This window comes from Tachypleus tridentatus, chromosome 9 (assembly GCF_004210375.1).
Source record: "Tachypleus tridentatus isolate NWPU-2018 chromosome 9, ASM421037v1, whole genome shotgun sequence".
NCBI classification, from domain to species: Eukaryota; Metazoa; Arthropoda; class Merostomata; order Xiphosura; family Limulidae; genus Tachypleus; species Tachypleus tridentatus.
The window spans coordinates 66,399,288-66,422,623 of record NC_134833.1 but is presented as its reverse complement, the minus strand read 5'-3'; the positions used below and the strand labels follow the sequence as shown (position 1 = coordinate 66,422,623).

At 32.2% G+C, this 23,336-nt stretch overlaps 1 protein-coding gene across 3 annotated transcripts; it reads left to right on the top strand.

The window, feature by feature from the left end:
- Positions 1-244: 244 nt before the first annotated feature.
- On the top strand, positions 245-21,238 carry LOC143225357 (choline kinase alpha-like). 3 transcript variants are annotated; one of them, XR_013013814.1, is made up of 10 exons: positions 245-567; positions 5,367-5,489; positions 8,533-8,758; positions 9,057-9,190; positions 10,846-10,956; positions 11,656-11,714; positions 13,325-13,409; positions 16,204-16,312; positions 17,930-18,045; positions 18,780-18,918. XR_013013814.1 is itself a non-coding variant. In XM_076454617.1 (10 exons), the coding sequence occupies exons 1-10, from the start codon at positions 533-535 to the stop codon at positions 21,221-21,223; spliced, it is 1,074 nt and encodes a 357-aa protein (XP_076310732.1). In that variant the 5' UTR covers positions 245-532; the 3' UTR covers positions 21,224-21,238. The 3 variants fall into 3 exon arrangements, 2 of the variants coding, with proteins under 2 accessions (XP_076310732.1, XP_076310731.1); XM_076454617.1 differs by lacking the exon at positions 18,780-18,918 and adding an exon at positions 21,206-21,238 and having other exon boundaries at positions 17,872-18,045; XM_076454616.1 differs by having other exon boundaries at positions 17,872-18,045.
- The last annotated feature ends 2,098 nt before the right edge of the window (positions 21,239-23,336 follow it).

Genomic DNA, 23,336 nt, shown 5'->3' with positions numbered 1-23,336 from the left:
TGGAAAAATTCATTGTACACACAGTTATGATCGGAAAAAAAATGTTTTTATTAAATACAACAAACAAAATGTAAAATTATTTGATTGTAATTTAGAATAAACATCTTTCTTTAGATCCATATAGATAATTAAAATGCTTTATGAATTTAAAATTTTAGGTCTATGCTTTTTTACACAAACAGTCATTAATACTATTTGTTAAACCCTATTAAATAAAATTAATTGACAAAACACAGGTGTCGTTAGGTTCGAGCTATCGGTCTATGTAAATATCTAGTTAGTTAAGACTAACGGTAGAAGAATTCATGCAATGATATTTAAGAACTTCAGTGCAAAGTTATAATTGTGGTTCATATTAAACCAGTTTGTAAAGAGATAGAGCTATTCTTAGGTAATAATAATCCTCACAAGCGAGTAAGGGGAACAGTTATAAACTAATTATAAAGTACAAACAAGCAACGACACGCGGAAGCGTATTATCCTCATATTATTTTTGTTGTAACCTGCGTATTTATAATATAATATAGCCCTTATGACTCAAGTCTTCGAAGGTTTGACTTTAGCCAGGTAGGTAATATGGGTAGTCACACTGTTACACGTATAGAAATTCTGTTGAGCAGTACCGATATAACTTTGATACTCTTTGATAGATGGTTTAGGCAGAGTATTCATGATGATAGGTCATATGAAAGGCGGAAAACTTCCGAAACGTCGTCCTCTACACTTGTATCTCCACAACAGGCAATTGCTGGCCATTCTACAAAGTTTAAACTTTGGTACCTTTATTATATACATTTATTATTAAGTATTTTCCTGTTTTAATTCATTTCAATTGTTTTATTTTTTATATATTTAAAAATAAACGAGTGTGTGTGTAAGTTATACAAATTACTGTTATTCATTATTGGTATAATGTAGTAATTACGAAACAACTTGAATTGTAATTGAAAAATTAAATAATCGTTTGTTATTATTATTTTTGTTATGTCAATCATTTGTCTAGTAGTGAGAGCAGTATTTTTTGTAGCTTGTTAAGATAAATTTTAACCAATGATATTTGACAAAATTCCTGTTCATTCACATGATTCGTGTATCTTGCGTTTAAAAACAAAATTTTAATTTGCATAGTGCTTATGTATTGTAATTTGTTGCTTTATGCTATTAATGCATTCCTACGGTAAAGTTTTAGAACATTCGATATAGTATTTTCACCTTGTATTGTTGCAAGCAATATTTTTAATATTTCAATTTAGATATTTGTTAAAGGAAACTTGTCATTTTGATGACGTCAAGATCTAGAAATTTCGGACAGCGTCTAGAGGCAATGGTACATTGTTTAAAAATTCAAGTAACTACTTAGTGATCAAGTAGTGAGTAATTAAGTTATTTAACAGTTAACGTGTATTTAATGAGTAGATGAGTTCAGTGACAGAAAATATTCGCAGTTTAGTGTTGAAGTGAAATTTATCTATTATGTTCAATTACGTGAACTTTCATAAGCTAGTTTATTTGTGATTTAGGATCTTACCATTAGTCTCGGAATTTCTGTTACAATATTATATTGGTCTTAGTTTTACAAATACAAGTAAAAAATTGTCTGTAACACAGTTAAGGAAGGAAATAATTTTATATTTTATGTGGGCTAGATTTTGCATTATCATCGGCATACTGCCCGTAGAATAGCTTTTTTTTTTTTAGCTCATAGCGCCACCTCTTGACTGATATGAGATCTAATTACATTTGCGGTTATTGTGGATTCCCTCTTGTTTTTCTCATATAAAATTCAGTCCAATGATGTAGTGGATTCTGACAGTATAAATAAATAAAGCTTATTAATTTATTTTTAATGAAAAAACATATACAACAAACTATAAGATATTTGATGCATTTATTTGAAAAAATTTAGTCAACTGACTTTTCTCACTGTATTAACGTCGTGATCACGTTAACTTAATGGCAAAACTCGTTATTCTAATTAACATTTTATTTGTTTATATTATTATTGGAATATGATGTGGAACTGTTGGGTTCATCTTATAATGAGTTTTCGTTTGAAAACCCTGCGCTAGTATAGTGGTAAGTTTACGGATTTAGAACGCTAAAATTAGGGGTTCTATTCCCCTGAGTGGGCTCAGTAGATAACCCGACGTGGCTTTGATATAAGAAAAACACTCGTTTGAAAGTTTGGAGCTGTTGTCGGATTGCATTGAAATATATAAGATGTTTTAATGGGAATCCTTTGAAATGATTTGAATTCAATTATCACAAGTGATTTTAATCTGTTGTTTTATTTCTGTTTCTTGACGGCTGTCTTTTAAAAAACGTATTCTCAGGTTTTTTATGCATTCAGTCGCAAATTTGTCATTAACGTGATGTTGTACAAATAGTTTTGAAAAATAAAATAAAATGTGAATTAAGTGGCGTGTCTGTATCCTCACATGTTTGTACCACTTTCGCTTTTGGAAACGCATTTACTGTGTATGAAAAATGTTGACAGTTAGTTATCCACCCTTGGACTTACCACCTCATCCTGTACGGCGCGTGTATTTTGCGTATGAACCATTCATTATAAAGCTCGTAGGGTCTTCACACGTCAGCGACTGATGTCTGGACAGCACGACGCCATGTGTTACCCTTATCTTGTGACCAGCAGTTCGACAGGACTGTGTCTGTTTGAAGAGGGTTGTGCTCCTAGTGTTTTTTCTTATTCGAAGTGGCCCGGCATGGCCAAGCGTGTTAAGGCGTGCGACTCGTAATCTGAGGGTCGCGCCAAACATGCTCACCCTTTCAGCCGTGGGGGCGTTATAAAGTGACGGTCGATCCCACTATTCGTTGGTAAAAGAGTAGCCCAAGAGTTGACGGTGGGTGGTGATGACTAGCTGCCTTCCCTCTAGTCTTACACTGCTAAATTAGGGATGGCTAGCACAGATAGCCCTCGAGTAGCTTTGTGCGAAATTCAAAAAACAAAACTTATTCGAAGTAAATGTAATAAAAACCAACTGCAGGAAGGAACTCGTCATAGTGTCCGTACACTTATGACGTGATTTAACAACACAGTTACTATGGTGATAAGTTCTTGCGTATGATGCTTTGTTCAGTATTCTTACTGGATACGTCAGTTGTCTTGAATTATTCAGCTATGTTTTTGTATAACAGGTTGATTAGAAATGGTATCTTATGAGGGAAGGCAGCTAGTCATCAACAACCAACGAACAGTAGGATTGATTCTAACATTATATCGCCCCCATGGCTGAAAGGGCGGGCATGTTTGATCTGACAGGGACTCGAACCCCGCGTCTTTCGGATTATGAATTGAACGCCTTAACCATGCCAGGCCTCCATTAAAATGTAAAAAAAGAAAAGTCAACTGACACCCTTTTTAACAGAGTTGAATTTGTACATGCTGCTGGATGGTGTTTAAGAAAAATTGCCTGGGTGTAGCCGTTCCTAATTTTGGACTATAATCGACAGTGAAAACAGCCAGTTAGCAGCACTTCTCCTCACAAGGATTTCTTTTGGGTTTGACTGAAGAATAGGATTGATTGTATTTCGTACAGTGCAACCGTAGTTGAAAATGCACTAAGTTCGACGGCATCGTGGCTCGAACCTTTCACCTTTTGTTCCACAGCCTAACTGTTGTAGATCAGTTAAACATGTATATATTTGGGTTAGACATAATCCAGTGCTTGTTACTGGCTGTGTATCGCAAGGTCTAAGTTTCAAACCCGCTACAAAGTGCTGAACATAATCCAGTCTTTTCAGCTACAATTGAGTAATAAAAGTGGTGGTAAATTCCTTTGTTCGGTTAAAAGTAGTCTTTTTAGGCTGCAGGTGCTGCTGACTGGTTTCACCGTATCTAGTCAGAATTCCACATTTGAGATGCCTCTATCTGTTTTTAGGCGTTTCTTGACCGTTTAGCCAACGTGTCGTATAAAATACCATTGCTGTTGAAAATATCAAACCGCGTTATTGTCTATATGGGTTACATTGTCGTTTCTGATGTCAAACTTTAAAACTAGAATTGTGAGGGGGGGGGGGAAACTGAGAGAAAGTGCTATAAACTGTCTTTTTAAATTTTAATAAATAAAATTACGAAAAAAGAAATCGTAAATAAGAATATTGGTAAGTATAATGTATTTTTGTGAATCAAGTAAAAAGGAGACGTATCTGAGATAAAAACAAATTTTTGATCTCCTAAATTTAGAATGATCTACGCTTTTTTTCTTGTAAACGGGATGTTGCAAAGCTACGAGATATAACTAAGAACTATTTTTTATTCACTCATGTTTACTGCTGACAATAAATATTTTATTGAATCCATCCGTGGTACTTTATCGTAAATATCATTAAAGTTCATTGGTAATTATATTTTCTATTAAATTGTATCTTTGTAATTTAATGTGAGCTTTTAATTATCAAATTATATAGAGTATAATTAGACTACTAGTAATTTATTATCTTTGGGTTAAATTTGTATACTGATAGGCAGTTAAACACACACACTTGACTTTATGTAAGGTTATCTTATGGGATATATATCTTCTGTATAACGTCTTGAAATATGAAGCAATCCCATAATTTAATAATATCAACGTAATGTTTTATATTGGCTTATCGTTTATTTAGAATTGAAATTAATTTAGCATTATTGTTACTGGCCTGTTATTGGCGACCTTAGGGAACCTCTGCTCTATCAGATGTAATACAAACAAAATTAGACTACTTATTAGTTTAGTAGTGTGTATTTGGTTTTAATTGAAGGGTTATATTTTTGAGCGCGAATTTTAAAGTTGGTTTTCACCAAGAGAGTACATGACGTCTTTATTTCCCTAACTTTAAACTGCTTTAGAGATTTCGGTCAACGTTGCAAAAAATTGCATTTCGTTTATCTTATTTGCATGATGTTTAGATTATAAAATCACTTACTGAATGACGTGATGTCAGAAAATTGATACTTGTATTTGTTTGTGACGTCAAATTTGTTTCTTTTCATTAAAGGTTATTCGCTTCAGCTGTTAACATTTAAGTGTGCAGAGAATTAAAGACGTGCTAGTTTAGATTTACTTAATTCTTGCCAGAATTGCCCTTGTATTGAATTGTAAACCAAAAATCCAACGGCAAGAGTCTTTTTTTATTAGGCTGCCCTGGAAACTTGTACATAGTAGATGTTTTCTCGCTGCTGTCGTAGTGATGATAAATGTTATTTACATGGAACGAGGACCAGAGCAAACTGCCAAGTTTTTGTACCCTTGCGATCATCTTATACATAACTTCTAACCATGTCAAAAATAATTCATAACTATCAGAATCGTACTATCAGTTAACCACGTAAACCAAACTCAATCTACAATTATGAATCGTTTTAGTTCACTGTCGAAATTACGTTCAAGCAAGGAGATGAGGGATAAAGCATACAGACTTTGTCGAGAGTATCTTAGTGGTTCGTGGAAAAACATCTCGAGTTCCGACTTGGTGTTTACTGCATTAAGGTATGTGTTCAGTGTTATTTTGATATTAAATATCCTCTTAGTAATAAGATGTGGCATTTATAAGTTCTAGTGATTTGTAAATGTTTTATGTTTCCGTCTTTGACTGTTACAAGTTGTTAGTGACGTCTGAAACCATCGTGTCGTTTTCTTAAATTTTAAAAAGAGACACAAGAAATCTGTTAGAATTCTTACTTAGGGTCTTCAGTTTCTACTTTTTAAGCATTAAAGCCATTTCTATCTACTGCTCTTGAAACTACGGTAAAAGTGTTTTTTAATATAAATTTATTGTTTTTTTAATAATTAATGACATCATAAAAATCCCAATTAACGACCAATTTCATAATGCTTTCGGATCAATATCTATGAAACGTTTACTGTAAGGTTCAGCTGTACACTTACGGACTCGCAACGCTAAAATGCGGGGTGTAATCCTCTTCGGTGACCAGAGCGGAGATAGCATATTTTGTAGCGTTGCACTAAACCATAATAACGTGAAACATCAGTAAGTTTCCTATTCTTCGGTTCTAACCGATGCATAATGTTTCTGAGTTTTAGTATTTATTGAAAACCGAGACCTGCAATTTAAAAAAAAAAAGAAAAAAAAAAGCTAAAAATGGCAGCCATGCGTAGCGTGTGTAAACAACTCATCCGGCGCGAAGGCCACATTGTAATTCATGGACCTTGGTCTAATCAGTCGGAATTAGTCTCTCGTGACTCGGCAACGAGTCGGTAGGGCGCTAAACTCGGTTTCCACTCATTATAGCTACCATGCTGAATTTGTTCATTATCTCCTTAACATTATTATATATTTCCAGTCTTGTCTTCCACATTGACAGGGCTTGTTTTCAGTGTAATGGAATGGGAGTTGAGACAGTTGAGCTGTCTTACGTTAGTTGATATCAACCGTATCTTTTATCGTTAGCCTTCATAATGCTTGTCTTTCTTTAGATCCTTCCTTCCACTTACAAGTTGAGTGATGGTTTTTGTAATGATTTACGAAATCCCACTACTTACCGTTTTTCGTGCCTATCCTTCAATATAAATATATATATATATATATATATATATATATATATATATATATACTGCCTGTATTTTAATGAATTAATAATGCATCTTATAATGAAACAATACTGTAAATATAAAGTAGAACTGTTTCCTTATTAAATGTATTTCAAGTTGCACGACTAAATACATTATTATCAGAACCCCATAAAATGCTGGGCGCACTTTGTTTTGCTCACTGTTCATATTCAAATATTGTTACTTTCATTTTTGTAGCATGAAAATACATTACCTCCTAAAGATGTCAACGTTAAAATTGAAACGTTTTCAAACTATTAATATTGTACGTAACAGGTACCATGCATTTTTCAATAATACTTTCTGCATCTTTTAGCACATCTAAGCTCGTACTCACCCATTCTTAACATGAAAATCGAATCCTTTGTCTTTATGTCTTCATTGTTGATTGTTGTATTTTTTTACAGAAAACAAAACTCCCTTATTTCTTGTACATCTGGCATACTTCCCAGAAAAATAGATTACAAAATGTAGTGAGTATAGGGTTGTATTCTGTGTAGATTTCTTGCCAGTCAACTGTGTCTTGAGAGTAAGTTTGAAACGCAGAGTGATGCTTTTCTTCATAAAATTCATTCAGTGGTTGGAACATCCTTTTAATCACAGTCATTGTAGTTCATCATCAAGTGGAAATCATGTAGTTTAGTGCATACATCTTACTGTGCATCAGTTTATATCTTAGTAAGTAATAAACGTCATTTCCTTTCACTTATCTGTTGTACTTGCTCAGAAAGCAAGGAGTGTAATCTTCTTTTGTTTATGAACTAATGACTGTCTTAGCTTAGAAAATTGAATGACAACTACACAATGTAGTGCATCTGTTGTGCAACACCAGAACTGCTCAATTACCCTTGAAAGTAAGGAGCTGTGATAGCTTTGTTTGTCTGCAGTCTTCCCACTACCTGACTATTCTAACTTTGAATGGTTACACTCTGTCCAAACTGCAATTAAACAGCTCTAACTGGCACAGGTTGTCCACTACCAGTGTATTTAGCCTTTCTTATCTGTTATCCGTACCAAACATGTGGAGACATTCACATTTGGCCTTTAGGCTTGATAGGTACCAAGTTTCACGTTAGAGATTTTTAGTTGTTCTTGCTTGTTTAAGCTCATTTCGTCTTAGTTGTGGTGACTACTTCTACATTTATAATAAGCCATTCTCTGGTAAATGTGATTGTATAAAATCATTTTAATGAAAGAGATCATGCAAGGGCCAATATGCACTTATAAAAAAACAAAACAAACTCTGCAATAAATATTTACATAGCAACAAACGTTTTTCTTTCTAACTGCTTGTGGTATTTTCAGGTAAAATAAATTTCCTGAGAAATATTAACTCAGCAAGTCACAGTATATTTGCTCAACAAATAAGCAGTGTTTTTTAGTTGATAAATTAACTGAATTTGATGTTGCACGAAAATAATCAGATTGGTAAATTTGAAGGACAAAATGAGATGAAACCTTCTTGCTATAAAATACAGGAAATAATTTATGCCTAACAAGTGCACAGTAACATTATGGAAAGCCACTTTTACAGGGGTAGGAGCTTATGTGTAATTTTTGCCAGTATTGCAGGACAGCCAATACACAGATGTCACAGATACTCAATTTTGCTGGAATAAAAAGCATAAACAAGATTTTATTTATTTATAAACAAACCAACTTTCAGATATTCATATCTGGTTTGTGTCTTTTGGTAAACATTTGAGGAAGTACTACATTGATCAGTATGGTTCGTTTGGATATAACTGATTTTGATTAGATTTGTAATTATGCACTTTTCCACAAATTTTAGTTTAAAATGAGCATATATGTGCATTAGCATTTCACAGAATTTTGTATTTTAAAGTTTAAATTTCTCAAACTGTGCTTGTTAATATAGAATTGTATCTATGTTTGTAAAAAAAAATAAATAAATATTTATCATCTGTTCTACTTTGTTTTTTTTCTGTGTTACCACTAGTGGAGGTCTTAGTAACTTGCTGTATCACTGCTCACTTCCAAAAACTCACACTCCTCTGGACGGTGAACCTGATCAAGTCCTGCTTCGTATGTACGGTCAGGTCCACGATGGACAGGTTGAAGCAAACATTACAGAAAGTATTATATTTATGCTGCTTTCTGAGAGAAATCTTGGACCAAAGCTTTATGGTATTTTCCCAGAAGGAAGGCTTGAAGAATATATTCCTGTGAGTTGATAAATATTTTTGTACTCCTAATTTATGTATTGTCATAAACACAACTAATCTTAATATTCTTGTGGATTTATTTGAACTACAAAATGATTTCAAGTTAAATCTTATAAAGGTAAGAACATTTTATAAAAGTTGAAATACTTTTAGAAAATAAATTTTGTTTTGTATCGTTAACCAATCAAATTATAGCAAGTTGTTTTTATAAAGTATTGTGTAAACTTCTAATAAACTTAAGTCAGTCGTGTATGCATGATGAAACTTGTTTTAGACACAAACGTAACGTTTTCATTAGGCCAAAGCCATGACTTGCCAAGAACTTCAAGACCCTGATATTTCAACTAAGATAGCCAGAAAACTTGCTTTCATCCACCAGCTGGAAGTGCCTATTAACAAAGAACCAGTTTGGATGTTTGGAAAAATGGATAAGTATGCAAGATAGAATAATTTTCAATGTTTTCACAAAGATAGTTTTGACATTAATATGCTAAATATTTTGTTTTTGTATATTTGCTCATGTTTGGGGTAATAATATTTATTTAAAAACTTGGTATGCATGGAAAATTAAGTTATGAAGGTCCATTTATTGTGATTGTTTCTGCTATTATTTCTTAGGGTTCATAATGTGCTGTTAAGTCTCTATAATGTGCTCAGATTGTGATTTCTGGTCTGTTGCCACCAAACAAAAATTATATGCATTGGCACCTCGGGTGTGCTTACAAGACTGACAGTCAAATTCCACTATTTTATTAGATGAGACTAATCTAGTGGTTGGTGGTGGTGTAATCCACACTGTATCAGTTCAGAATTAGGGACAGCTATGTGTAGACAGTGTGAAAATTAAAACAAACCTTATTCATTCTTTTACCTGCCCCCCACTAGTACAGTGGTAAGTCTATGGATTTACAATGCTAAAATCAGGGGTTTGATTCCTTTCAGTGGGCTCAGCAGATAGCCATAATGTGGCTTTACTATAAGAACACCCCACACACACACACATTTTCTTTTACCACTGTCTTCTCTAGAGCGTATACTTAAGTTCTTACCTAAGTAAAAGTATTTTATGTTAGTGGTGAAAGAGGTGAAGGTTGAATTATACACTGTTGTTTGTAATGCATTTATATTTTGTATAGTATGGACACTTTGCACGATACTAACTTGTAAATGATTTAAAAAGAATAAATGTTATTAAAAAAAAAAAGGACACTGTGAACGCTAGCTTTATTTAAAACAAAACAAAGCTGTATACCTGGAATATTGTAAAGACAGAACCTGAAATATGTCCAGTGTGTTCATTTTTATTTTCTACATATGAAAAAAAAACGTCCTCCTGGATGTTGTACTTTCTAACAAGGATACACTGTTTTCAGGTTTTGGTGTTATTTTTAGAGCACTTCATTAGTATTTCTAACTTCAACAATAAGAGGTGGGACCTGTAACACTTAAAAGGTAGGTTTTCCTTACACACAATGGGCAGAGCACATATAGCCTATTGTGTAGGACTGTGCATAAACAATAAAATGAAAAATTGGGAATTGTTTTGCAAGGCAGTTTTTTAAGTATGAATAGTGGATATTAAAAAAAATCCGATGATCATCTTAAGAACTTCATTGCCAAAGTAAATGCTAAAATGTTTATTTAATTTGTCTCATATATACCATATCACATTTATGTTTTAGGAGTTAGCTAATCAAATGAATGTCAGTAGTAAACCTGGTGGCTAAGGTACGCAACTCTCCATCTGCAAGTTGGTGATTGAATCATCACCTTTTTGACATAGAGGCTTTATAATTTTATGGTTAATTATACTATTTATTAGCCAAGAGTTGGTTGCAAGTAGTATTGACTAGCTGTCTGCCCTCTAGTCTGTCACTTCTACAGTAGGGAGAGTTAGCACAGACATCTCTTGAGTAGCTTTATGTAAAATTTAGCAAAAAAAGAAAAAAAAAATTGTCCTTGTAGCTCCTGTTCAACATTATATATAAATGATTTAGATCTTTTAAAAACACTTTTGTTAGTAATCCCTGGTTTTGTGTTAATGCTATGGTTGGAGTTTTACCATATATCACACTTTATAATGACAGGTGGCTCCAGAAAATAAGGAGTATCTGTATAGAAAATATTGATAAATCCAACAGAAAATATGCCGAGTATTTGCTTTCTCAAAATCTTGAAAGCGAATGTATCTGGTTGAGGTATGTGTATTATTTTAACTTATTAGTATTTGGGTATAATAGTGTTCCAGTGGAATTAACTTGTCTTTTGGCAAATGAAACCTGGCTTAAATTTGTGGTTGATAATTTAGATTTTTAATGAATTATAAGATTTCCCAAAAAAGAAAGGAATATTCCTAATTTAAAAAAGAACTTAGCTTTCATTTCAAAGCCAACTTGTTTAGGCAAATTCTTAAATAAGTAGAGAGTGATTATTAATAAATTCTTCGGAAGATTACATCTTAAAAACTAGAGGGAAATCTATTGTTATACTAATTCCAACCATCTATATATAATATTAACTCTAAATGATTGTAGTAAATTGTGTATCATCATAATTGTTAAGGGTATAAATGGTTATTTCTTATCAGTGGAATACTTTTTTTTTGTCAATTGATATCTATGTTTTGGTATTTTCTCAAACATTTGAATATAACAACAGTATTTAAAATTTGTCTGACATAGTGCCACAATATTATAAGTTGTTTTTTTTCTACTTTTATGACTGGTGGATGCTATTGTAATTTTTGCAAATAGTGAACAGAAACTGACTTTTAATGTAAGTACAAAACAAAACATGACAGTTTTGTATGTTGACAAACAACTCTTGGTTTTTGGTACAGTTTGGAGGTTTGATTAACATTTCACTCTATTCAGCTCATTTTTGTATACTACTTTTAGGTCATTTATTGAAAATGTAGCATCTCCTGTGGTGTTTTGTCATAATGACCTTCAAGAAGGTAAGTATAACATTTCTAACTTTGCAAAATTCACATGCTACTAAAATCTTTTTATGCCCTACTCGTTGAGCATAGCAGAGCATATTAGTTTGCCCCTGTTTGACGTTTTTCCTGATCTTGAAGATTTCATTATCAGCATTAGCAGAACTTGTAGGGAAAAAATCTCTGTCTTGAAAAACATTAAAGAATCTCTTGATTACAGATTACTAGAGTAACTCATTTTAATATTTAATTTTGCAGTGGCCTGCTTGAAGGCTTGCATTTTGTTGACAAAACCAAACAATATACAACATAGAGTATGAGTTTACTGGATATTCTGTTTGGAATATTTAAGGCAGAAAGAGAGCCACATAAGATATAAAATCTGAACCTTTGGGACTACATCCCACTGTTAGAAAAGAAATTGGATGAGGTTGTCCCTAAAATATGGTTGTTTGGGATGCTTTCACAGGAAACAGTCAATGATGAACCACGTGCTCACTTGGGTTCACATCTGAGTATTTGGTAATCTGCCTATTGGCATAAAACTATGATGTATTTAGCAGATGTAACCATACTTTGGTTATTACAACTACCCAAATAGCACCCTACAGTATAAAAGAATACCATTGTATTTTTTGTGGTTCAACAAAAGTTTCTAAGAGGACAATTGACAAACTGTCCAAAAATTGTGAAAACCTGAACTTGTTGGAAAGAAATGATAAATTTCAAAAGGCAGTAGTGTGTGATGTCCAGTGTTGTCTGATGTATAATATTACTTATTTTAGTTTCTGCCAAGCCACTCTGCTGTTGTAACCAAAGCTGTGAGGATAGTGTTTTGTGACATTATGGCACACTTACTCTTGTATTAAAACAGCAACATCCACTCGATGAGGGTGTGAAATGGCCTACTGGTTATTGTTCTCAGTTCACAGCCTGAGGGTTGTAAATTCAAATCCACATCACCAGACATGCTCACTCTTTCAACCAATGTTCATTGGAAAAATAGTAGCCCAACAGTAGGGTGGTGAGTGGTGTTGACTAGCTACATTCTTTGTAGCCTGTCACTGAAAATTATGGATGGTTAGTGAAAATAGCCTTTGTGTAGCTTCTTGTGAAATTTTAAAACAAATACAAGCCACTTGATGTGGACACTTTACAACACAAAGAGTTCCTTCTGTTGATTTTTAGGTACCTAGGTTCTGTAGAAAATACCATTTTCTGATGACTGGAACTGCATTGTCACCTGTAAGTTTCTTGCTGGCTTCACAACCATTCCATTGTCTAAACTGTGCAATATCATAAAAATATGGTTAATTTTGCAACTCTATTCATTTGCAGCATTGTTTTTTGTATTCTGTGGCCTTTATATGTTAGGGTTATTTGTGTATGACGTCGGAGAAATGGTAAATTTGTATTTTTGTGAGGTTCTGTATACTTAGTGAAGGACTGAGGATATTAAAACTTTTTTCGAAGGTTACCCTAATTACAGTTGTGGCATGAAACTTGAAAATTATTATATCTGAAAAAAGCTATTAAGATGGTTAGAATACTAGTATTAATTAAACATATAAACGTGTTATAAAACACTGCAGTAGCTAATATTGAACATGTTTTATTTTATTTCTAAGGAAATATTCTATTGCCCGAAAGACAAAACTCCAATGAGGACAAAGTAATTTTTATTGACTTTGAATACTGTAGTTACAACTACAGGTAGGTACTGACAAACTACTAACAATCAATAAGTATAAATAAATTACAAATTAAATTTCTTGTCATGACAGTTATGAATGATTAAGTGAGATTCCCTATTATTCATTCTTTGTTTTGGTTTCCTCTTTTCTTGGATTATTTTGATAAGGATTACTTTCCATAGCTCTAGTTAACCTGTAGATGTGTGTAAAAGTGAAATTAGCAATAAACAAAATAAAGTAAATTGGTTTCTACTTTTCAAGGCATAAGCAGTGGAACTTGAGTGGGGGGTGCTGGAGGAAAGTCCCCTTTGCATGGAGAATAGATTTGCGTATAACTATCATGGAAAGTGTTGAATTCAATAGTCAAGATTAACATAAGTAAATAAATGTCCCTAATTGTTTGTAATATATCACCACCACAAGAAAAACAAATGTTCTGTCTACCACCTGGTGTTTCAAGGTGTTAATGTTTTCATTTCACTTTAAATTATCTGTGTGGGTGATTTACATGTTAAAACTTAGACACGTGTCAGAGCTAACATAAGAAAAACAGAAGAGAAAATTATATTATTTTTACACAATTTACAATGAAAAGTTACATAGTTTACATGTCTTTTTAAAACAACTGAAGCAGTTGAAAAGCATTTTTGTGGTTAGTGTGTTATAGTGTAATAATTTTGTTTTAATTTAGGTTTGATTCTGTAATGTTCCTGTAAATAATGACCTCAGTATTATATTTGGTTGTAAATTATAAACACTTCAGTTACGCTACACTGATAATTTAATTTTTTAACAATCATACCTTGTTACAGTGTGCTTACAATTCAGATAGGTAACAGCCTTGACTCTGTGTTGTGTTGGCATGTTTTGATACTTTATTAAAATAAATTCATCAAGGTGTAGTTGATGCTTGCTGTCATTGAGGAGAGACATTATAAATAGAATTGAAAGAAATAACGTGCTTTACTATATATTAGGTGTAGTGTTTGTTTATAGGATAGTAACTCGACAAACATTGTGACGTGTCATTACCTTAATGGATTTTAAAAAATACCTGTTTGTATGTATATTTTGGATATCTACATCAGGTTTATTGACATGTTTTAACAGTTTGATTTAGTTTTTCTTTTCTATAGGAATTACAGCAATATGTAAACAAATAACTATCATGTGAAAATGTTTCGTATGAGTCTATACAGAAAGTTTCCTTCTGCAAATTGAATTGTGATAATCCTGTTAAGTACAATGCTGTGTAAAATGTTTTATACCACTCTTATCAAGACTCTGTACAGACGTTTACTAAATATATTAGGAAAAATTACTAAACTGTTGGTACTTCTTTAAATTCCTTAATTACAAAATTTCTATAGACTTCCATTGCCATCCACCCCAAACATTTTCAGTGGGGTTCAGTTCGGGCAAACACGCTGGATGGTCCAAAAGAATCACGTTATTCACCATTAAAAAGTCCTTTGTCTTGTGGGCATTGTGGATTGCAGCATTGTCCTTCTGAAAGATCCAGTCATTTCCACACAAGCTAGGGCCTTCAATCAATAAGGATGCTCTCTCCAACATGCCAATGTAGCCAGTTTCTGTTTGATGCCCCTGTATAATCTTGAGCTCCATTGTTCTATGGAAGGAGAAAGCACCTCAGATCATGATGAACCCTCCTCCACTGTGTCGTGTAGAAAATGTCTCCGGTGGGATATCCTTATCGTGCCAATAACGTTGGAAGCCATCTGGACTATCCAGTTTAAATTTTTTTTCATCAGAAAACAAAACCTTCATTCACTTTTCTACGTCCCATGTTTGGTGCTTCTCAGCAAAGTTTAATCAAGCTGTTTCATGGTGTGAAAGGAAGAACAGTAAAATGGCATCTACAAGAGAAAGGCTTTAAAAACCATACTTCTTCAAAGGCCACGCTTCCTTCCACACCGTGAAACAGTTCGGTTAAACTTTGCTTATATCAACCATGCCAAAGCGAATGTTTGAAGTTATTTGCAATGACGGCTGTGCAACTCACTACTGAGACCTCTGTTTAGGACTTCTTTTTTGATATGATCTTAAACTTTTGACCAGCTAGTATTTAAGCTAATTTCATAGTGTTCACATTTTCCCTATTAAATTCTAAAAAAGTTTTTTGGTTTTATTTTCCCTTTTCTTAATTTCATCTTTTGAAGGTGTATTCAAATAAGTGGTTGAGTCTAACAATGCAAAATGCATATGTTTTCTTTATGTTCATTGGCTGTAAGATTTTGGCCAGCAGTGTATATGGACTGTATGATATTTTGTAGGTTGGTTGTTATTAATATACTTAATGTTGTTCTTCATATATCCCATACATTTTTGTTTGTTGCTTTAAAACAACCTTGGAATTAAACAGCAAAGTTTAGAAAGGAAGAAAGTAGGATAAATGACAACAAGAAACTGGCGGTAACAATAGGTTAAAGATATGCTATGGTACTGTACTGTAAGTCATACACATTAATAGTGTTAAAAATATTACTTATGAGTAACTGTTGACATATAATGTTCATATTATTAACATTATGATCTAATCTTTCAAAAAGATTGAGGTGTTAATGCTTATATGTACGCCTGTACATTACTTCAACTAAATCAATTTTTACTGCAAACATAATGCTTCAACTGAATTGTATTATATTGTTTTTTTTCTAGACACGATGCTTTGACTGAATCGTATTGTTTTTATTCCTCTTTTAAACTGTTTTGTGACATCTCTGAATTTCAACTTTCTATAATATATGTAGCTGTTTTTTTCTTGTTATATAACTGGATTGTGTTAATTTTAGGGGTTTTGATATTGCTAACCATTTCTTGGAATGGTGTTATGACTATTCTTTACCAGAATACCCACATTTCACCATCAAAATGGAAAACTTTCCTTCGAAAGAACAACAGGTTTGTTTAAATGTATAGTTAAATGTATTGTGTTCTTTATGTATTCACTGATTATCTTTGGTGATTTTAAGATATTTAAATTAAAAAAAACACACTTTCCCAAAATAGTATTTTTTTTTTCTGATGTATGTCAAAAAAGTTAGAAACTATGAATTTACAGTTGAAGGTATATAAAATATTAATTTTGTTTGTCTTTTATTCTTTTGGGAAAGATGTTATTTCAGGCAATATGAATATTAACATTCACTCAATAAACTTGAACTTTGTAATGTGTAAAGCCAGACATGACCACAGTGACTAGCACATCTGTCTGTGGATTAGAAGACCCATAGTTCAAGCTGAAAAGTCACTCTAGCTAAAACAATTTCTTTGTTTTGTTAAGTATTGACCTGTAATGGATTTTTTTTTTTTATATTACTGGGGAAACTAGGTGAAGTTGACAAGGAAGAAAACTGAGAGATAACTATATCTCCATGACAGTTACTAATAAGACTAACAGAATTATAGGTTGTATACTTAGAAATATTAAGTTTAAGCCAGGGAAAGTCATAATGTAACATTGGACTTAGAATATTTTGGTCAGTTTTAGTTACTGTGTAGAAGAAAGCATGTTGAGTTGTTTGAAAGGGTTTAGAGAAAGAATAATGAGGTGGTTTAGTATTTGTGAAGTTTCTGAATCATTTTTAACTCTTAATTATAGTAACCTAAATTAATGACGGTGTGTGATTAATATGACATTGCACCTAATTTATTATGTGGTGAGCCTTAAATAGGAAGAACTGCAATCCCTAGGAGAAGTTGCAGTAAATCAAAGAAAGTTAGGTATACATGTCACAGATGTCATTTTAAATTTCACTGTGGTTGAAGAGGAAAGAAATCATTAAATTGATTATTCTAAAACGTTTCTGTATAATAACATGTTGGATTCTCTTTTAATGTTTTTTTTGTTAGGAAGAAGATGATAATCGAAGTTTCAAACACACATCTAGATGATGCTTACAAAATAGTTAGACAGTAGGAATAAAAATGGTTTAAGATGATAGGAAATGTCAATGTAACTCCAACTGAAACAGTGCTAGTTTTCTGATAAAGTAGCTGGTTAGTGGAATAGTTTGACTTCAGGTGTGTTAGAAATGATAACATAAAGGATGTTTATGTAATTACCAACTAGATGTATGCAGAATTGGTCCATTGGACCAACCTTGTATTGGAGAAGGAAGGTCGACTATAATTCTGAGTTTGCTCTGCACACCTTTAACAAATGTGGCCTACTGTCAGTAAAATCTGTTGTACAAAAACAAATGTATTATAAGTGTATTTGTACTCAACATATGTCTGAATTGCTAATGTCAGCTTGATTCAGACCCTGACAAGTTAGAATGCAAGGTTGTGTTCTCAACAACATTTCTTTGGTAGAGTGAGATTTCTACTGAGAACCTGAAATTAGGCCTTACTCTGTCGGTTGATACTTTTCAATAACTTTGTTTTTATTCTTTATATACTGGACATATCTACTAAGTACAACATTCCTTCATCATTTTGTGTTTGTTTTCTTCCAGCTAAATTTTATCCATGAATATATGAAAAGCTACACTAGAGATTCTTTGATTAATATAGAAATGCAGGATGAGATCTTGAGAGAAGTTCAGGTTTTTTCCCTTGCCTCGCACCTCTTTTGGACTTTATGGAGTATCAGCAGTGGGTACTGTTCTACCATCAGATTTGGTTATTGGGTAAGTTATTTCCAATGTCTCTTCCATAGTAGGACAAGTTAAGTTCTAATTTCTGTGACATTTTGTCTTGTGCTGTTTCACGTTTTAAAATGTTAATGTTCTGTTTCCCATTATACTAATTTGAAACTGTCTTATTTGTTGACTGGTTTTCATCAGCTCTGAAAATAGATTTTTGTAGGCAGTATTTTAGTGAAATTAGAAATTCTTAGATTTTATTACCTGTGTTTGAAATGACAGTTATAGATTTTAGTTTTTTACATGTTGAAAAACCAAATATGAAATAATCTAGGATTTATATTGAGACTTTCAAAGGTTCACTGAATTACATTTTTTACTGCTTTTCATAATTAATGCCAACCTGACTAATAACGCACTGCCATATGTTAATATAGAACTAGTAAAAACAACATGCAGAAATGCTTGTATTTTCTTGCTACCATGTTTGAATCTCCTGTTGGTACAGCAGCAAGTCTTTGGATTTACAAGACTAAAATCAGGGGTTCGATTGCCCTTGGTGAACTTGGCAGATAGTCCATTGTGGCTTTGCTATAAGAAAACACACGCATCATGTTTGAAACAGATGATTTTTGAAAGTGTTATCTTCATATAATGAAGTAAAACAAATATTTTGGAAGTAATATTAGTCTTTTATAACAACAGAAGTATTGATTTGGACAAGTGTAATAGATGTTTTTTAAAACTTAGCCTTGAAATTTAAGTATTTTATTGTCTAGCACTATGAGAAGAAAGAAGAAATCAGTTTGAACAGTATACAATGATAGACCAGTTTGAAGAAGTTCTGTGATTAGAACACACCTTTTTTAATTATTTGAATCTTGTAAAAACATAAAATGTACTATTTGGTTCTTTAAATGTGAGTGATTTTTATGGAAAACACTCAAACATAAAAGTACAAAAATGTTATTAAGTAATTGAAGAAAAGATGATAAGAAAGCAGTTTTTAAAAATATTTAAAAAGAAATTATATACAAGAAGAAATTCAGAATATATTTAAGGAAATGATACAGCTGATAAGTTGTGTATATTAACTCCACTAACAAAAAAACCCCTTGAGATACAAAGACTATCTCCAGTGTGAATCTGAATGGCAATTGGTCAAGAAGAAATTACATTATAGATTTTGAGAATTTTCTCTGTGCAGAATGTCAAAGATAAAACCATAATGCTGGCACAGAGGGTTAAGAAAGAACCAGTTGGTGTTGAGATTGTCATCTAGTGTCGTAAAAGGAAAATATGACATGACAAGTTTATTAATTGATGGAGAAAAGCAGTGGATGTTAGTATAATCCTTATTTCTTTGGAGACTGTTGTAGATGTATCAGAATTTTGGAAAACTGACTGTTACATGTAAGTTTGGTCAAGTGAAGACCCAAACATTCCAAGCATAATGGTGGGACAAATGTTAGTAACATTTACTTATTTGTAAAAATGTGCAAAGAAACCAAAAACAACTGCAACAAAGCAGAGAAAGACAATGCCAAGTTACAATGGCTACCAGACAGGGTAACATTAGAGTAGAATCTAGCCTTTCTAATGATATGTCTAACCCTTTGAACCCTGTAAGCTCCAACTTAAGTTCAGTTGATACTCAGTACAGAGTGATTTAAACAATCATAATTAGACAAGTAGTGTATGTATACATCACATGGTTAATTTAATTCAACCTGTCAACACTGTATGCTATTGGCATCGAAACCTATGAAGACGAGGCAATGTAGATAGGCCTAATTGTTTATCTTGGCTATCAAAGTTCTAAAGGCCACTTGGAGATGTTTTATGTAGAAATTAAAGGATAAACCATGAAACTGATTTGGTAATGATATTTTAGTCTTGCAGAAAGAATTTATCTACAAGGCTCGACTTGTTATTTTGTATAGTAACTTGTTGCGTTGTACAGTGTGAATAGAAAGTCGTGGATATTCCTTTAATTATTACACAGAACATTAATGTGGAAGATGTTAACAATGATGTGTTGGATGTGTACAAACCACTGAAAAAGCTAAGGATATTAAGAGTGCTACTAAACAAATTGCTAGGAATTTTGGAAAACAAGACTTGTAATATCTATTAAAATTTGAGGGTCTAATGTTGGTATTTCTAAACATTGATGTAGATGAAAGCATGGTAGTAAAAACCTTGCTAATGTTGGGGTTACAGAAGAGTTACAAAGAGATTAGTCAATAGATAAACTTCTCATAAATAGAAATGAAATTTGTTTTTTTTACAATATGAAAAGTTCTTAATAAAGGAAAAGCTTTACCAGTAAGAAATCTCCACATCTACATGACATATTGCTGTCACTAAGACTCCATTATTCTCTAACATCTGTCTTGTCACATTTACCATTGTTTTTGTATAGAAGTAATTTAAAATTCATTTTATGCAATTTTAGCATATTAATAACAAAGTTAAAATAAATTTTTAACAACCTAATCATGAATAGCATCTTTTGTTGGCGCTGTTAACTGTTAATCTTAAAAAATACTATTTTCATGTAGTGTAATAAACCAAAAGTCTCAAGTTTCTGAGTTAAGTTGAAGTTAATATTACTCTTAGTAGAATGTAATAAATCATTGTTATTATACTTAACTTTTATCAACTTTGAAATTCACTTCCAATCAGTGACTAGTTACTATTTTACTGTCACTACATAAAATCTGTCATTGCTTTACTTGTTCATTCTTAAATCTTAATAAACCAATCAAAATACAAGTATTCATGGATTTAAAAAAAAATCCTTCAACATAGCAACACTATTTTTAATGTTCTCAGCCTTAGTAGAACTGACTGCTCCCGTATCTATGGAACATACTTATAATGTTTTAAAATTTACTGTATATGTCATCCCAAAACGTTGTAAGGTTTTAATTTATATTGCAAATTTAAACAGCATTTACATTTAACAAACATTACATTGAAAACATTTTTATAAGCATTTTGAAGCAACCCCAGACACCAGAACACCTTTCTTTTCTGTAGAAAAATTGTATGACATTTTAAAGTAATGACTTAAACAGAAAACCATTTTTAGTATAACAAAAATCGCAGAATATTAAACAGCACTTTTAAGAGATTTTACCATAACACTTAATTATTATGTTCTTATCTTGGAGAGTGTACCTGTTCTTCTTGATTGAAGGTGTTGGGAGAGGATTAGATGGAGGATGAAAATAGAGATGCAGCTCTAAGGTCAACATCACTAACATCTGTCATCTTTACAGAAAACATACTTAGGATTTTCTTTCACTTGAGTGTCAAAAGGGTCTGCGTTTGATTCCTTGGGTGTATTTTATTTTTTTATTTTAATGAATTCAGGGTTGTCTACTTTCCTGCTTGCATGTTATTAGCCTATTCTTTGGTTTTTATAATTAAATAAAAAATTTAGTGCATTACTGCCATTTCTATTTAAAAAAATAAGGCTAGAGTTAAGTGTCATCAACAATAAAAGAAAAAGAAAAATTGTATGTTAAAGACTAATATTAACTGAAACACTGCTAAAATTCATGCATGCATGCACACACACATATTGAAAGTTAGAAGTATTATATCTATAAAGACCAAACTAATACAAAGAAGTCATGTGGTCAATCAAATTGACCCAGCCTGTATTGAGAGAGTTAAGCTGAATTTAGTTAAAAATTATGAATGATGTAGGTACAGAACAATTTTATGTTGTTCCACAATCAGGTGGCAATGTAAGTATGAAACAATATACAATGAAGATCCCCTGTAGCTGCATTTCATAGTGATTTCACAGCAACTTGAACTAACTGACAACTTCCATTGCTGTCTGTTAACTAGCTTTTGAAATATTCTCTGACTGCTGGTTAATGGAATAACTGTTCATTTATTATTAACAGCATCGTCAGACAGAGAATGAGAAAATGACAGATTATAGAATATTAAAAAGCAAGATTCTTCTATAGGATTAAAGTTGTCTATTTATGAGTGAGATAAAGTGAAATGATTAAACTAAGCAGTCTAAACATTACAAGAAAAATACTTGAAAGCTAATAATTAGAGAAAGATCCATTAAAATATACATGACCTGACACTGCATCAATCATTCACTGACTCATAAAGTTATAAAAAGTAAAACTTTTAAACTAGCTTTTCCACAGTCACCACATAAAAAAACGTTTAATAAACAGTACAAAAAATTAATAAATTTTTGGCATAGAACAATTTTGTCTGCTACTCCATTTGTTAACCAGTGAATATTTCTTTAACAGAATTACTTTTACATATTTTTGCTGTTAACTTTGTACAAGTTTTTATCATTTCTCTTAGCACATAAATTGAGGAGATAATATTATTTCTTCCACAAGAAGCAGACATGTCATTATGTATAATATCATATTATTACCACTTCTTACATCACACACATGAACAACTTCTGTCAATGATAACTTATATTTTATGCAATCATCTTATCTAGGTTTAAACTACGATGTATGATGCAACTCAACAGTCATATGATGTTGTATTTAAAAATGTTTATTATTTATTTTTTAAAATTAATTAATTGTAAACATAGCACTGTTGTACACTGGGTTGTGGTATATAAATACAAACGTTACCACGTAGGCATCAGTCTAGCAGTACCCGAGTTTAATGTTCAAATGGACTTTGCTTGCATATGTCCAGTGTAGAGAATGTAATTTGTCTAGTGTTCGTGAACTGTCCTTAGCCTGTCTTTATGTAATAAAAAGTTCTTGGAGTTTCACTGTGTCTTTTAATGAGCTAGCCTAAGCTAATGTAGACAACTTAGTTTCCATTTACACAACAAAACTGTCACAGCATGTAAAGGTTTTTTTCCATTAATTTTGCTTTTTTTTAATTGTTCTTCCCTTCAACTAGGAAATTCATAATGCATACAAATTTTGTTTTTTGTATGAGCTAATATTTTCAAGCACAACAACAATACCAAACAACCTACATTTCGTATATGTTGTTTTACTTGTTATCACAAACACGAGATGAGAAAACAATACCAGAATCTTCGACCTTCATTTCATACATGTTTTACTTGTTGTTATCACAAACAACAGAGATGTGAAAACAACAATACCAGAATGTTCGACCTTCATTTCATGTGTGTTGTTATCACAAACAACAGAGATGTGAAAACAACAATACCAGAATGTTCGACCTTCATTTCATGTGTGTTGTTATCACAAACAACAGAGATGTGAAAACAACAATACCAGAATGTTCGACCTTCATTTCATGTGTGTTGTTATCACAAACAACAGAGATGTGAAAACAAC